The sequence below is a fragment of the Lampetra fluviatilis genome, chromosome 8 (assembly GCF_964198595.1).
Source record: "Lampetra fluviatilis chromosome 8, kcLamFluv1.1, whole genome shotgun sequence".
NCBI classification, from domain to species: domain Eukaryota; kingdom Metazoa; phylum Chordata; class Hyperoartia; order Petromyzontiformes; family Petromyzontidae; genus Lampetra; species Lampetra fluviatilis.
Genome location: NC_136282.1, coordinates 13,194,758 through 13,211,893, shown reverse-complemented (window position 1 = coordinate 13,211,893; position 17,136 = coordinate 13,194,758). Strand labels below are relative to the sequence as shown.

Below are 17,136 nucleotides of genomic sequence, written 5' to 3'. Positions count from 1 at the left end.
ACCAGTTGTTAAGCAAAATAAAAATAAAGCACCGCTATTCAGCGCTGATACTTTTAAATGTCAGGTTACAAATGGTCGCACCATTGATCGTCGCTGTAAATAACTAAATGATCAAAAGTTCCGTACTTGGTAGAGTTTGGAAGGACGTCTTTATTTGCTATTAACGTGCCTTTCTCCATTAAGGTCAAGCGTGAGAGGCCCCTAAGCTGACAAAAAACCACAAGGCGACGAGCGACACCCAACGTGGGAGCCGGGCTGCGAGGACACCCGAGGGTCGATAACAGAGCTCCCGAATCCCCCCTCCACAAAAACACTGCGTGCCTTTTTTGAGCCAAGGGCATCGTGGGGAAAACGTGAAAAAATCAAAACTAAAACTACTCGCCTTCCTTAATTAAAACAACACAAAATTCCGAGCAATCGGCCTTCGCCTCCTTTTATACGTAAACACCGGCCCGTCACTTATAAACTTTCTCATCGATCCACAGCGGCTCGGGTCTGTGTGTTGCTGATAATGGCTGGCAATCACGTGGAGTTTTTTTTCTCTTTGATTTTTTTTATTGTTGTTGCATGGATAAAGGTCAAGCCTGTCCAGACGGTTAATGAAGACAGCTGCCTATTGGCCATGAAGCCATTAAGTTTGCACGTACCGCCGCCACACACTCGGCAAAATTACTCATGAAGCCGACCCAATGTCTTGTAAGCGATACGTCTTAGCTGGATATAATGCGAGCTTCTTTTTAAATCGTTTCTGTACTTATCGTAATTAAAACCATTGATGGATGTCCCACCTATGTCATTTTATAAGTCAATGTTGACCGCAAAAAATTAATGCTTTCGTACGTCGTATACATCTGAAGCGACTTCACAAAAAGCCGCAGTTGTCGAGACACAGCAGGCTCACCTATGCTAATAAACATCGACCAGTGCTCCACCGGCTCGCTCACTCCAACGACCCTGCCAACAACACTTTTGCTACGCATACGACAAGGTTGTCCATTATGGTGGGGACAAGCTGTGCTGCCTTATCAACGTACTGGTACATTTCCACCACGGTTCTCTTTCAAGCTCCCAAAACATGCGCTCGCTCACGAAGGTCTGGCAGGATTATATTCCACTTTATACATCTACAAAGTCAGAGGGTGTGGTGGCCAGGTGACTCAGGGGTCAGATACACTAAGCTGGCACCACTGAGGTCCTGGGTTTGAATCTGCATCACAGCTGCCCGTGGTTAAATTGAGTTCTCACGTGTAGCGAGATGATGGGTCCAAACCCAGTGACCAATAACCGTCATCACCAGCACTGCTGGAAGAAGGCACGTCTCAGTTTTGGTAAAAATTTTGTTCGTGAATGAACGTTTCCGAACCATGTCATAGCAGGTGGTACACACGGAATAAAAACTTTCCTCTTCAGTTGAGCACTTCCACCTATTGTCTGCCTATTTATTTACCATTTTTATTCCAGTCTGCCTTAAATAGCTGTCCTCCAGATACATAATCCAGTGTGTTTTACAGCTGTGTCTCTCTTGTTTGGCGAACTTGTGGTACATTATCTGGTGTTTTGCTCGTATTTATTCTGGACCCGAATGTGCAGCATTCTTTAAACTCTTATTCCATTTCCTGCAGCTCATTTCCATTGGACGTTATCACGACTTTGCCATCAGAAAATCCAAGATGCATAATATTTTCGTAATTTGTATTTACATCTTTATTTTTCCAATCTAATATTCAGAAAACTTTTGCGATGTAGCTTTTATAACATTGATGAAAGTTGGTTTGTTAGATTTCTCTTTTTGAATCTACATAAATTGTTCATGAAGATCACTGTGGTAGGAATAATGGAAAAATTTAGAGGCCAACTAAGCACAGAAGTAAACCAAGTTAAGAAAACATTCTATGCCACCAACCCAAAATATACTATAAAATATGATTCTGAAAAAGACCAATGAATATCAAATGCCATTATGCGTATCCTTTCTATACTATGAAAAGGTGATACGATATACAGTTATCTAATGTCTTACATACCAATGCGAAAGTAAAATAAAACATTTTGAAACAATAGAAATAAAATCGTAAAAATATGGAACATCTACACCGCGACTGCATGAAGTAACAAAATACATTTCACATTATGGGCCCTCAAATGACTGTGCGCAGCTGAATATAATTTATAGAGGCTGGCATTTCCAGAGGGCAATATGTCATCTTCACTGCGGCATGTCTGCTTGCGCTAAAACGGCACTGGCATTTTGAGCACACACACAGGGCACCTGAAATGTAAACAGCAACTTGAGTCGAGGAATCTCTCTGGGGTCAATTCTGCCATCAGTTCATTCGAGCGGGGTAATTATCTGGCAAGTTCCTAATCTCCGTTCAGCACCACGGACAGCCGCAAACGCTCACCTTTCCGCGCTGCGAGCTCCGGTGAGCGCCAGCGCGCCGTGGATAATTGGGAAGTACGGTGTGCGGGTTTTTACAAGCGACCCGGGCCAGTGGGACGACCGAAGCTCTCATTCCGCTATGAATTTTTAAACCGCCCGGGCTCGCAGCCCCCCACGTGCGCACTTTACTCACGCGAGTGGCCGCTCTGACGTAACGCACATCGGCGGGCGCAACTTTGGTGGCACTGAGCGATCTTGCTACCGCTCGGGACAGCGAATTACGGTCAAGGGCCATCCGTCTCTCCCACTCCGCCGATACAGGAATGCGGCCAAAAGCGTGGCGCGTGCCCGACGGCGGGGGACGTTTGCAGCATTCAGAGATTAACAAATCACCCCTGTTGTCCTAAAGCACGCGAGAATTTCTGATGCAGCACCCTTCCCCGGAGACGATTTCAAGGCCTGGCGCCTTGTGTTTAAATGAAAGCGTGGAGTCATATATTTACAACGAAGCACAGTTTATTGTCCTTTAAAACGGTGTTGACGTGTCTCACTGTCGCCATGCCGCACGCCAATTTTAAGAGTCGGCGGAGAATTTTCCGCTAAAGTAAATGACTTGTCCCCTCCCACAGATAGGTGAACCTCAAGTGCTGGTTGGGAATTGAGGGAATTGTAGTTGCAAATGACAAAGTTAATACAAAAAATAAAGGCGGAAATCGCATGCCAAAAATGAAAACAAAGTGATCCATATGTTTCGTTTTAACGTTGCGATAATTACGTGTATTGCACTCGAATAAAAATTACTGACGATTTCAGAAGAAGCACATATGCACCGATAAGAATGCTATCAATATTCATCAATCAATTTGTGGGTCAATACGAACGTATCGTACAAATGTCGCGAATTTCATTCGCGCAGTAAAGCACATACGGCATCTAATGGCACAAGACTCCTCGAGCCTCCTCCCACACCGCAAGAGGCTGATTCACGGTGAACCTGGTCAATAGCATGATAAAGATGGCTTGCCGCACATACGTGAAGGATAATGGCCTCCATTAATCAACGCCTCCGTGCGACGCTTTTATTATTACGATCCAAAAAAGAAAATTGTTAATGGAGAAGCACTTTAGGTAATCCGGTTCAGGCGGCACTCGCGTGCACTCGGCTCAAGACCCATCTGACCCCCATCCCTCCTTTTCCCCTCGTTCATCAGGATCACGATGGGCATAAGCGCTCACGAGGATCGGATCGAGAGAAAACCACGGAAAGCATTCGCCCGTCTTTCAAAAGTGACGGGCAAATGTGGCACGCAGGACACACACACACACACACCCCTCCGCGAATTAACGGGGCATCTCGTACAGCCACGTCAGCTTGACCGGCTCGTTGGTGGGGCACCGCAGCTTCTACATGGGGGCGAGAAGCTAAAGCTGGAAGGTGGTGTACACAGCAGTTTGAACCGTGTTAAAAATACCATCCAGCGGTAATAGAGAATCGAATCTGTATTAATAGATTATAGAGCGGTGACGTCACTACGTCGCAAATTACGATCACTGAATTTGTTCACGTCCATTTCATATTTCTGTTGTATATTTAAATGAGTTAAAAGCGAATGTCTCCAGTAACTGTGTGCATACACACCAAACGATGCAATAGCATTTTATTTCGATTTAAAGCTTTCATTACTGCAGGGATTCATCTTATTATGTTTTATTTTTATTATTTTATTACTTACCGAAAGAACCAATAAGATGCAATAGCACACGAAGAGCCGCAACTAGGGCACCTTTTTCTTGGTTCTTTCGGTAAAGTCATGTGGAATGGAAATAATAAAATAATAAAAATAAAACATCATAAAATAATTCTCACGACGTTTCGGCCACAACGCAAGCAGCCGTCCTCAGGTGGAGAGCAGGTCTGTCTTATCGACAGACTGCTCTCCACCTGTCGATAAGACAGAGTCTGTCTTATCGACAAACCTGCTCTCCACCTGAGGACGGCTGCTTGCGTTGTGGCCGAAAGGTCGTATTTTATTATGTTTTATTTTTATTATTTTATTATTTCCCTTCTACGTGACTTTACCGAAAGAACCAAGAAGATGAATCCCTGCAGTCACGAAAGCTTTAAATCGAAATATAGGGCACCTTTTACGATTGTTACGGTTCAGTGTGAATTCTTGAAGCTTGCAGAAGTCCGACTGTAACATTTACGATTCTTAGAATTCAGTGTTAATGCCTGAAGCTCAGACAGCAGGGACACTGCCATTTGAAATCACCAAGCACTAGAATAATATTCCTCAAAAACAATGCAATGGCACATACTTTACATTCCCACCTCTGCTAACTGTAAAAGCTGGCATGAAGAGACACGAAGAAACACACAAAACAAAGATCCCCGTGTAACCTTATAGAATGTTACGGCAAGTGATGTTAGCAAGCCCCTATTAAGTCCGGCACGGCACATGACTGGGTGGTCGTGGGCACGATGCCTAGCAAGCTGTCCGTCTCCCAGGTACTGGAGTTTACACATCAAACCAGGTACTCATTTACGACTGAGTCAACTTAAGAGGCCCAGGAACAGTTGAAATGTCACTCGCCACTGTCAGCCGTGGCAAGTGATTTAACTCAGGTGGTGTGGGTTCCTAGTACAGTGCGCTAGCCATGCCGCCACTGCTCTCTATGCACATACACAAAGGGACATGGCAGCTGACTAGCACAAATAATAAATCATAATTCACAGCATTTTGTCAATTCAATTCTGAATGCTGGCCTCCTCACGCTGTGTCAGTTTGGGCAGTTGTTTGATCATACTTTACCATGCCTGGCAGTGTCCAATTGTGAAGGGGGTCCACAGGACGAGTTTAGCTATCGCTCATTACTGATGCAGGCTGTGGCTGGGAATCAAACTCAGGTCGCTGCGTTTATTAAGTTGGGTTGCTAACCACTATGCGACGGCTCCGTCCCAATAACTAAAAAACAAGTACTTTGATTTACACCATTGGAACCTCATTTGCCAGTAAAAAATATTATAGTTGTTTTTTTACCCTTATATCTGGCAACAAAACTGACACCTTTATTTTTTGCATTATGACTGCAGGTATTGTGGTCTATGCAAACATGACTCCTTGTAAAAAAAAAAGGTGTCAGTTTTGTTGGCAGATAGAAGGGTAAAAAGAACAATTATCATATTTTTTACTGGCAAATGAGGTTCCAATGGTGTAAATGCTTACCCCGAGCTCTCATACTCTGATAGTGCATTGTCTTTGAGTTGTGCGCCTTTTGGCGTCATCTGGTCCAACCCATGTGAGACTAGGCTCTAAGGAAAGCTGTCTCGGGTGTGGACCAATCAACTTCAAGGACAGTGCATACATTATCAGAGTTGTGTTTTTTGTTTGCATTTTGACTTCAGGTATTGTGGTCTATGCAAACATGACTCCTCGTAAAAAAATGTGTCAGTTTTGTTGCCAGATAGAAGGGTAAAAAAACAATTATCAAGTACTTTGATATTGGAAGCATATCAATGTTTTGCTACTGCATTAGTAAACAGGACCAGCCGAGGAAAGGAAATAATGTACGTACAAAAGCTGGCCTAAATTGATTGAAGGATGATCCATCGAGAGGATTGAAGAGTACTTTACTCGGCTCAATTTTGGCGAGGTGCGGTCGGTCCCCCCTGCACAAGCGTGTCCAAGCATCAAGACAAACCAGGTTAGGTTTCCTAATCAGAGTGGGGTCGGCACACGAGGGAGCTGCTGTAAAGCATCGCCACCTGCGCTCGTGCCCAATTAACTGGCAGCCCAGTAACGTTCACCCATGCATCAAAGAGCGGAACTAGATTTTTATGTGGATAAGTTATCCACGGAGCTTTTTTGACCATTTTTATTCTATCATGCAAGGCCCACTGAGCCGTACAGCTCTTTTTCAGAAGCAAGCTGGCCACAAGTGATCGCCCAACGAAGTGGTTAATCATCGTGTGGAAATGTATAGCAGCCAAATACTCTAAACGCATGATTCTAAATATAGAGGGGAAAAACCGGAGGACACGGAGAAAAATCCACACAAGCACGGGGAGAACATGCAAACTCCAAATATACACGCATCGTCACGGTCGGGATCGAACCCACAACCTCCTGTACATCAGGTGAGGTGTTTAACATCTCGCCACCGTGGTGCACTTAATTAACTGGCAGCTCTGTAACATTCAAGCATTTCACAATGAGCGGAACTAGATTTCAACGTGGCGGAGTTCCTCACGGAGCTTATAGTGTCACAGTGCTAGGCTGGCATTACTGATATCCTCAACTCGAGATCCTTATTATTATTATTACGAAGCTTGTTTATGCAGGAAGGCCTCACTGAGTATCAACAGTCTTCATCAGGAGTGTCCTGCCAAGTGTTTTAGGAGGGGCTAATGTTTCTGTGTGTAATCAAAATCAAGTAAATCGGCAGGTCATTGTCAGCATTGCGATTTTTGGCCAGTATGTTGTTGTTAGCTATGGGAGGAATTCCTGAGACACCGGAGGAAAATCATGCAGAACAGGGAGAGAAAATACAAACTCTTCACAGAAAGGCGCTCGAGTTGGAAAGCGAAGCCATACTCTAAATGCATTCTCGTATAATTCTAGAGTTTATTTTTGGCTGCGTGGAGCAGGGGCAGTTAGTTGCACAATGCATTCCAAAATGTCAAACTTGAATTGAAATTCCTTGTCACGACTAACATCAGTGGAAAGTAATATTGCACCAGGCCTGGTCGGCCCTCCGCTTTCACAAACCCTCACTGACTAATGTAGTGAAGTAAGATAACAAAAAACAACCCCAACACAACAGCTGACATGGCATAGGGATGCCTTCCTCCAGCAGTGGATGGATAAAGGGCTATAAATGTATTATTATACGGTAAAAATCTCTGTTGAGCTTTTTGCTCTATTTTCTTTCTAACCCATGTCTCAGTTAGACCTGTTGTCTCAGTGGGGTTCTCACCTAGTCATAAACATGACTGAGTGATTTAAAACTTTCGTGACTGCAGGGATTCATATTCTTGGTTCTTTCGGTAAAGTCACGTAGAAGGGAAATAATAAAATAATTTAAATATAAAACAATAAAAATTCTCACGACGTTTCAACTGCAACACAAGCAATCATCAAGAATATGACTGAGTGAATTGAAATTGAGATTTCAGCCACCCGTAATTAAACCGGGCTATTCAAAGTGAGCCGATGGCCTTGCCCTGGTAGCTAATGACTGAACATTACATTTGTTTTGTCGCCCAATTCGGCGAGTTGCAACTATGGGATTGGAAAACGTCGACTCGACTGTCGTGCGATGAGCACTCAATGCACCCCCGAGTGTGGATCGGAGACTACCGAAGTGACCGGAGAAGTAGTTCTGCAAGATCTGCAGGGGGACCGTGGTCTGACACGAGACGATTCTACGCTCACCGAGAGGGTCTGAAATGAAAAGCTCTTCATCTCATGGCAACAGGACACCGATAGCGTAGCTAGAAAAACATAATTAGAAGGTAGAAGAAAAACGCGATGAGGAGACGATCCATTTAAGAAGCATACGTTTTGTTAGGGGTTAAACCGCATGTGTGTATGTATGAAAAGCAAGCCATCGCACATACCCACACATTAAACATGTAGGCTTATACCAACGCACTTGCGTTCTAAAGCATGCATGCGTGTGCTCACCACGCTGGTACCCAGCTTAATATTACGTCTTTTTTAATGCATTTAGTTTTTCAACAGCATTTCCTTACCAACCTTGCCCAAAAAAGTGTACAGATCTAGGCATTGCTAAGCTGTGTTGTTATTTCCAGAGCAATTCATTGAAGGCTTTTGAAAATATTCGTTTCGTTTTTAATGTCTGTCCCCAAATTTGACCCCAATTTTGCAACTGCAATCCTGTAGCACAATCCATTCAGAACTCTTGCAGAGCAGTAAATCATCCCCACGTTACACAGAACAATCCGCAGAAGGAGATCTTATGTGATCCCATCAAGTGACCCTTTTATATGCACTGTGGGGGGGGGTCAACAGTGTCGACAGATGAACCGACAGACAGACGTAATATTTTGTGGGCATATTAAAAAAAGTTGCCCATCGGCTCCCTTAACGAACATACAGCAGATGGCTGCCTGTGCCCACCGACCTGGATACTGTTGGGAGCAAGGGTTTCGCCACACGATCGCTTCCTTCGCACGTAGAACAGCAGGTCGTCCTGGGCCTGCTCCGCCGTCTCCATGAAGTAGTTGGAGAACATCTGCGTCCAGAAGACGATGCGGTCATCGGCCAGGAACCCTGCAGGGTGGGGCGCCCACGTAAACAAGGGACACGTAAAACGTGGGCAGCACCACAGGGGGGGAAACAGCAAGAACATTATTGAGATGCCGACGTTGTTGTTACAAGATGTTTAAAACTTGAACGGTGGTTGCGGCAGATTGTGTGCGCATTGGTAATCATGGTTTTGGCGTGGTCGGGTGGCTGAGATGTCAGAGTAGGCACTGCTGAGATACTGGGTTTAACCACAAATAAACCGTGTCCGTATGTGTAGTGAGTTGATGGTCACAGCCTGGTCACCAGTGACTGCACGTTAAATCTATCAGAGTAAATGTGGGTTTGCACTTAATAAGTTGGATAAATGCCATGCCTGATAATTAATAAAAACCCATTTCACTTTGACTTGTAATGCAATAAGCAATCTCACAGCAGAGTGTATGGGAACGTGCAGCCCCTGCTGTATGAATGATAAAAAGACCACTTTAAGGAATTGTTTGGTGTCAGAGAACGCGGCCATTTTATGACACACGGGATGTAGGATTTTCAAATGTATTCTTCATCTTAGGGCATGATGTTGATAGTACAATGGGATAAAATTGGGGGCACGGGTGGGGGATAAGACCACAATATATCAATGAAAAATTCAAATATATTGGTGCTGCCTGTAAATAAATCAATCGTGTAAAATACATTAACAATCTATTGTACCGCATGACATCCGACGTATCACTCCACAGTAACAATTCAGTTGCCGGGCAACCGAAAAATGCATCAGAGAGCTGTACAACACAACCTCCCAAAACCTACGCAGTGGTTTCAATGATCCATATCAACGTTCTTTGTTCCCATTATGCACCAAGATATCATGGTTAAATAAACAAACCAGGAACGTATACCTCGCATTAACATAATCCATTTAAATACTTTTCTGATAATTCTAGTACCGAACAATTAAGTGCGCACTTTTGCGCAACACAACGGCAGCTTTGTCTGTCCGAGCAGGCTTGTTGTCAGTGGGGCAATCGTGCGGCGTAGAATCACAAACGGATTATGGCACTGTTCAAACTGGTGCAATCTGGCTCGATCAGACGTGATGCCACTGCTCATCCGCCTTGATGTGTGCATTCATTTGGGGTTTTTTCCAACACATAAACCTGCTTAGAAATAGCCATCTGTCTTTTTGCTGCTTTATTGGTTGCTTTGGGATTTTGATGCTATTCTAAAGCATTAAAATACAATTTCATGATTTATCTTGCACTTTATCCACAAAAGACAGTTTTTTTAATTCATTCTAAACTGTGCTAATATACAAATATTGTTGCTTTAACCACCGACCATTTTTGCACAGAATATCCAGCGATAATTGGCACCAGTATCTAAGCGAAAGGTCAGGAATAAATGAAACACAAAAATATTCGTGGCTTTTCGTAACATGGCGTCAATTTAATCCTTGTCGAGCAGCGTTGGTCGGACGCATTGTGAATGGGGCAACAGAAAGCACCCAACAACACTCGTCGTCACCTTACGATTAGAGATTTGCATTCAGTAGATGTAGGATGATGTCACTTGGAGTGCAACACGCAAAAACTGCAGTGGCCACTGTCACATCAGCCAGCATCCTTCCGCTGCACTCTTTTTTTCGCTTGAGGCTCGCTCTTAAGGCTATTTGGTTGCCAATGAAAATATGGGGTTGCATTTTTATCCGAGGCGTGTACAAACACTTAAGTGGTTGCAAGTGACCATATTAACAGCAGCTGTGTTTTAAAAAATATCGATTTAGTATCCAGTTACTACATCAGCCACACCCAATGTATGGGAGGGAGGCTTCTCCTTTCTCTGCTTCTGCCCCCCAGGGGCTAAATTCCCTCCAGCGATCCATGCTGCGGACACCCTGCCACTGTTCAAGTTGCTCAAGGCCTTTCTCTACTCAATTCAAGACTGTGTCCCATCTATATAGTAATGTAAATGACACCTTACTTAAAAAGTTATTTATAGAGCGCAGTTAAAATTGTAAAATGTCAAGGTGCAGCCCTACAATGTATTGCTTATGCAACTGTTGCCAGAACGCCCTCACCTAGCTTCACAGAGCCCCCTAGAAGGTATGTGGCCTACTCTTCCACACTGACCAGGTGTCTTGCAAGATGTGCGAGGACACACTATTTCCACCACCGCACAGGACATGCTGATTGACTGTGGTTGTACCCATTTATACTGCTGGATGGAGAGAGGCAGGGGGATGAAATTAAAATAACGTACCCATTGTTTGGGTGGACAGAGGCAGATTTAAGAACCTGTACCATCATAACTTAAAGCTTTGGGTCTTTCGGTAAAGTCACGTAGATAGGTTCAAAGAAAATAACAAAAAAAGTACGACGTTTCGATCGCAACACAAGCGGTCGTCATCAGGAAAAGGGGCTTGTGTTGGGATCGAAACGTCGTACTTTTTTGTTATTTTCTTTTAACCTATCTACGTGACTTTACCGAAAGACCCAAAGAATACTTTATCATCATTTTAACTGCCAAGTCTGGTAAGTTAACAATTACACTAAAAAATAAATTCGTAAATAGGGAGCAGTGTGCACGGAATCTCCAAAATCAGATGCAAACGTCTCCACATTAGGTACAGCGTCATTAAATTATGTTTTGTGTTTTATCCTGCATGAAGGAAACACAGTAATTATCGTGACTCAGCTTTAATTTGCGAGAAACAAAACACTGAGAAAGACCACCAGCATGAGTTTCCATTTCAAAGCAAAACACAGTGGGGGTTTATTTGTTTGTTAACAAGATTACTATTTGCAGGGACAAGAGATTAAGGACACAACACAAGATATCACCAATTGCCTGAGTTGCCTTGTGTCGCATCTGTACATGGAGCGGCTAATGGTGCAGATGGGTGAGAACAACCAAAAGTCGTGTTGGGAGAACAAAGAAAAATGTAGCGTTGCCTCTTCTGGAAGCTCTGGCTGGGTAGAAGTCTATATGCGTAAAGGCTGATGAAAAGTTCAGTGGAAGAATAATCAAATATGGACTCCAGATGTAGGTATAACTGAGCAGCAGTTACCCACTGAAATAATGGGAAGCAGTGATATGCGGATGGCCAGAACATCTGACTGCAACAATCATTACCCTAATTGGTCTTGCCTCATCTGCTATACATCCACTACTGGTAATTACCAGAGGTGGGACAAAGTCATTGTTATGCAAGTCCAAGTCGAGTCGCAAGTCATCAAATTCATGACTCGAGTCTGACTCGAGTCCAAGTCACATGACTCGAGTCCACATCTCATAGGTGGGACAAAGTCATTGTTATGCAAGTCCAAATCGAGTCGCAAGTCATCAAATTCATGACTCGAGTCTGACTCGAGTCCAAGTCACATGACTCGAGTCCACACCTCTGACTAATTACTACAATCACCCCAATCATTACTACCGTTTACACCACCACCAACATTACCAGAAGTGACGCAGTGGTGACAGAGGTTAGCGCACTGCGCTATGAACCCTGTAACCGGAGTATGATCTCGGCCACGGATAACACCATTGGAGAGCGATTCCTGAACTGGTCGTGGACTGGCAGTGGTCAGTGTGAAGTGCAGATAAGTATATTAAAAACCCCCCACGATCGACGCGGTATGGAGAGGGATTCATCCAGCATTGGACTGACAATGGTGCTGTACTGTATATCACCACCCCCATCAACACCACCTCGATCATCTACAATACACCATGACTTCTGTCTCTATGAATTCCAAAACACCTCAATCACCACCACGCCCCTTCCAGCACCAAAGAAAGTCGAAGTGGTTTTGTGGCACCTCTTATACAAATCCCGAAACAGTAGTGGTAATTCTGCATCCCCATGGCAGGGACGAGTTTATTCATAGGACAAATGGTGTTGACTTCCCACATATTCATTGATAACTTATTTTTTGTCTTTTCCCCGATTTTATTTCATTGGCATCAGGTCATGGGGTTGCAAGTATATATTCGAAACTACCAGAGAGCCCTGCGTTACCACATGTGTCGGACAATCGTTCGTGGAAGGCGACATTACAGAACGACTGTACTTCAGAGATCTCTTTTAGTGACCTCTTATTAACACACTAGGGGGCGCACTTTTCCACAAACCCTGCAATGGATAAGTGTTCATCGAATGGTAGTACAGTCAGTACACACGATATTTCTACATTCTCAAAGAGCAGCAATGTGTTTTTCGTGTGGTTGTGGCCAGGCTGAGAACCGCCAAAATTAAAACAAAAGTTTAATCACGGATGGCTAAAACCAAAATTGTATCTTTGGGTTCAGCATTACCAGCCCAGTGCTTCTGACCTTGTGAAAGACCCAACACAGAAGATCTCTGTGTTTGATCTTCCACGAAGCTCATGGTCCACCATAAATCTCATCCGCATAAACCATGACAGATGCGGATACCTGATGAACAAATGGAAAACTCTCCAGTAGTGTGCCAATGTGGTCATCCAGAACAGACTGTACAACGTGTAACGACGCAATGCTCCCATCCACAAATACGAAGGACACATTACAGGTTTTCTGGCTTGAACACCTGAATGTGAAACTGGAGTTGTTGTTCTCCATCTACACCAGCAAAGGCGACATGGCCACCAGGCCATGTCGCCTTTGTTGATTGTTAACTCCTTCATCAACCACACCAATTATCTCCACTACCGACACTACATTTTTTAAAATAGTTTGGAACTAAACAATGATGTGGCACACGCCTCTTAGCTAGACCTCTATGCCAGTGGTGGTAACTTTACATTTTCACGGCAGGGGGTAGTCAATGAGTTGAATAAGGTTACAATTACAGTGTACTTATGAACCTGTGATATCCAATGGCTATATCGCCACCACAATTTTCAGCACCACCTCAACAACATTGCCACCAACACCATCACGACCATCACCTGCACAATGACCATCACAACAACGACATCACATCACTTCCACAATGATCACCACAACAATGAATGTCATCATAACAATGCACATACACCCACCGTAGCTACAATGATTGCAACGTGCCCACACAATGACCATCACAATACAATAATGACCGCCGCCACAATGAAAATCCGGCACAATGACCACCAACTACTGTACCACCACGTTTGCAATGACCGTCACCACAATGACCTACCACCACCACCACAGTGAGCAACAACGGTCATCATACCCACCAAAACTACAACCACAACAATGACCACACAACCACAGTGCAACCAAAACATCTGCAATAACCCATCACCACAACAACCACCACCAACAACGACTACAATGCCCACCGTTCCAACCAACCAACCACAACAACAACCACAACCACCACCACCATCATCATCACACCGATCTGTCCCTAACCCTACAAGAAAACCCACCCTCTGGGTCTGTGCAATCCCCGCACCCAAACACCCACCACCACTCGGCTCCGGGCCATCTTCACCCTGCCCGCAGCCCAGCCTCTGCCTCTCCCGGGCGATGGCGAGCAGCATGGAGGCCAGCGACGACGACGAAGAGGTGGAGGACGACGAGGAGGACGATGTGGAGGACGAGGTGGAAGACGCAGAGGATGAGGAGAGATCCGGCTCAGGCGCAGGGAGCGAAGCCGTTGGCCGGGGAATTCGTGCCGCCATGGCTCGCCCTGGATCCGGGCGCTGTCATTTCAGCTGCGCCGCGACGCCTTCCTCCTCCGTGACTCGTGCCTCGTGGGTCACCCCCCTTCGTGTCTGCTGCCGTCCGAGCTCAGCTCCTACGGGAGGAAGAGGCGGAGGAAGGTGGCGGCCCCGGTTCGGGAGCCGGGCGAGAGCGGCTCATGGCAAGGAATGGAAGCTCGCCGGAGAGGCACAAAGAAGATGCTGAGCGTGGATGGCGATGCGAATGGATGTCCGTGCTCTCTCTTCCTCCCCCCCTCTCTCCCTCACTCAGCTTATTGCCGCTGCTGCTGCTGTTGTTGTTGTTGCTGATGCTGTCATTCCACTCGTGACGCTGGTGACGATGGTGGTGATGATGTCGACGGCGACGACCGCGGGTTGAGGTTGACTTGTGACGTCACCCGCCGACATGTTGGAGGTCAGTTTTTAGAATGTTTATTCTTTTTGTTTAGACGGCGGCTATGCGCTGTAGTTTTGTTTTGTTTTCTTTTTGCGCAAGTTTTGTGTCGGTGCTTTGTGAGGTAACCGGCCGTGACATGTTCTGTGGGGGTTGTCTATAAGTTTTTGCGTCGTTTTATATTCGGAAATTGGTCGTTGTAATCGTTTTTTATTGATTGCATCCGCCATGTTGGTGGTCATTGTTAGTTCGCCACCGGCTGGCTTGTTTGTGCGGTTACGTTTGAGTGAATAAGATCGGTTCTGTGATGAGGGGGAGCTTAATTGTACCCAGTGGCGTAGCTAGGATATTTTGCGCCCGGGGACGAACTATAAAATTGGCGCCCCCCCCCCCCCCGTTTAATCACATACCAAAATGTAATTACATGACATGTAGGCTGTGTGTGGCGGGATATATAAACTTTTAGGTTGAGGTGTAGATTTGTGCAGTAGTTTCAGGCTGCCGCGCCTGCCGCAATAAGTTATAATGTGACGTTGTAAGCCTCATTTTAGCGCCCCTTTACCTTGGCGCCCGGGGACATATGTACCCCCCTGCCCCCCCTTAGCTACGCCTCTGATTGTACCTCTGGAAAGAAAGCCGACACCTGAAATGTTGGTGGGGACGTCCATAAATGACGTCACGCGAATTTTGACGATTTTTGACCCCCCCCCCCCTCTCGTCACACGACGTCACAAAAAGTCAGACCCCCCCCCCCTCAAATATGACGTTACAAAGCTCTGCCCCCCCCCCCCCAAATAAAACATGCTTCAAATCGCTTTAAACTATTGTCATTGTAGTGCGTATTTAATGTGGTGCTGCACTCTGATGTTGTAGGAGAAAACATTTATTAAAAAGTCTATTTAAGTAGAACGTGTTGTCTATATTTATTTAAAGTTGCGCATTTTGATGTGACGTCACATTTCTCGACCTCCCCCCCCCCCTTGTCACACATCGTCACAAATGTCTGACTCCCCCCCCCCCAAGTGCGTGACGTCATTTATGGACAGCCCCTTGTCGATCACCAAACGCCATGCTGGTGGTCAGTTTTTGGTAAAACACCAATGTGTGGTCACTGGTCAATATATTTTGTTCTAATACAGTTATAAGTGTGTGTGTGTGTGCACAGGGAATGTACTACAGATGCTATGTAAAGATTGTCACTGTGGTGGTTTATATGTGTTTATGGTCAAGTGTCAAATATGTGAATAGTGTTACATACGTCTTCTTGGTTCTTTCGGTAAAGTCACGTAGAAGGGAAATAATAAAAATAAAACATAATAATATAATATAATAAAATAATATTTTATTACATTATATTTCCCTTCTACGTGACTTTACCGAAAGAACCAAGAAGATGAATCCCTGCAGTCACGAAAGCTTTAAATCGAAATGTTACATACGTGTTGTGGTCGTCATTGTTAAATAGGCCACATTCGGCATCTTGGTGGTCTGTGTGAGCTCTCCTGTGGCTGTGATCACCCGTTCACAAGGTTTCGGCGTTACTATGATCACTGTAATCATCATAATCAACCATTATCCTATTCACTGCTGGATGAAGGTCTCCCCACGCCATCACCAATCTTTTGAGGTCTTGCGATGTCACAGTCCATCTCCTCCACGTCGGCTGATCTCGTTCCTCACGTTTTGCTGTGGTCATCATCCTCTCGGGCATATTCTCTAATTTGCGTATATTTTACCAGTTTTATGTATATCGGCCACCATCCCCGTCTAGCAGTGTGACCTGGTGAAGTCCACTTTCTTTCCTTATCGTTCAATAAGATGTCTCTAATGTTTCTCGCTTGTCCCGTTATCCATGTGTTCATCTTAAACCTATCGTGGTTTAAGAGCCTTAATGTTAGCCAGGTAAGTATTTGAAGAAGAGTATTCTTGAATCCTAAAGCTCTGTGTTTGATTCCTGGAAACACTAATAAACCCACTCTTACATTATTACTGTCAGCGCTCAATGACAGAAAATATTGCCACTTTTAAAATGTATGGAGATCTCTCATTTTCTTCTCACCTCACTAAATCCTTTTGTCCCAATTTATTCCTCTCAGTTATGTCTCCGGTTCGAGTGGGTTTCATATATCATGGGTGCATAAGTTGTACGTAGCAATGGTTACATTAAAATTTCATGGTGCTTGTACCCTGTGATTCACCCATTTTGTCATTTACCCTCCCAGCTGATGCCGTGGTTAATCGTTCAAATGGATACCAGCTCCAAATTTGGCTTGTATTATCTCTAGAGTTCACTTATTAAGAACAAAAATGCGCAAGCCACCTAAACATCACATATGTCCAACATATTTCGAAGATGGCCACCATTTGTTCACTGACTATATACCGTACTGCACTATAATTGAAGTATAGTGCTTT

The 17,136-nt window shown here is 44.6% G+C and overlaps 1 protein-coding gene across 2 annotated transcripts in view; it reads right to left on the bottom strand.

Annotated features, from left to right (window-relative positions):
• The window catches only part of KIAA0930 (KIAA0930 ortholog), a 34,623-nt gene extending 19,917 nt beyond the window's left edge, over positions 1-14,706 (bottom strand). The window contains exons 1-2 of one of the 2 annotated variants that reach the window (XM_078859202.1): positions 14,090-14,706; positions 8,528-8,676 (exon numbers count right to left, since the gene is read on the bottom strand). In XM_078859202.1, the coding sequence (XP_078715328.1) occupies positions 8,528-8,676; positions 14,090-14,306 (366 nt within the window). In that variant the 5' untranslated portion in view covers positions 14,307-14,706. Of the gene's footprint in view, positions 1-8,527; positions 8,677-14,051 lie in introns of both variants that reach the window. The other variant, XM_078859203.1, reaches the window with a different exon arrangement.
• Positions 14,707-17,136: the final 2,430 nt, after the last annotated feature.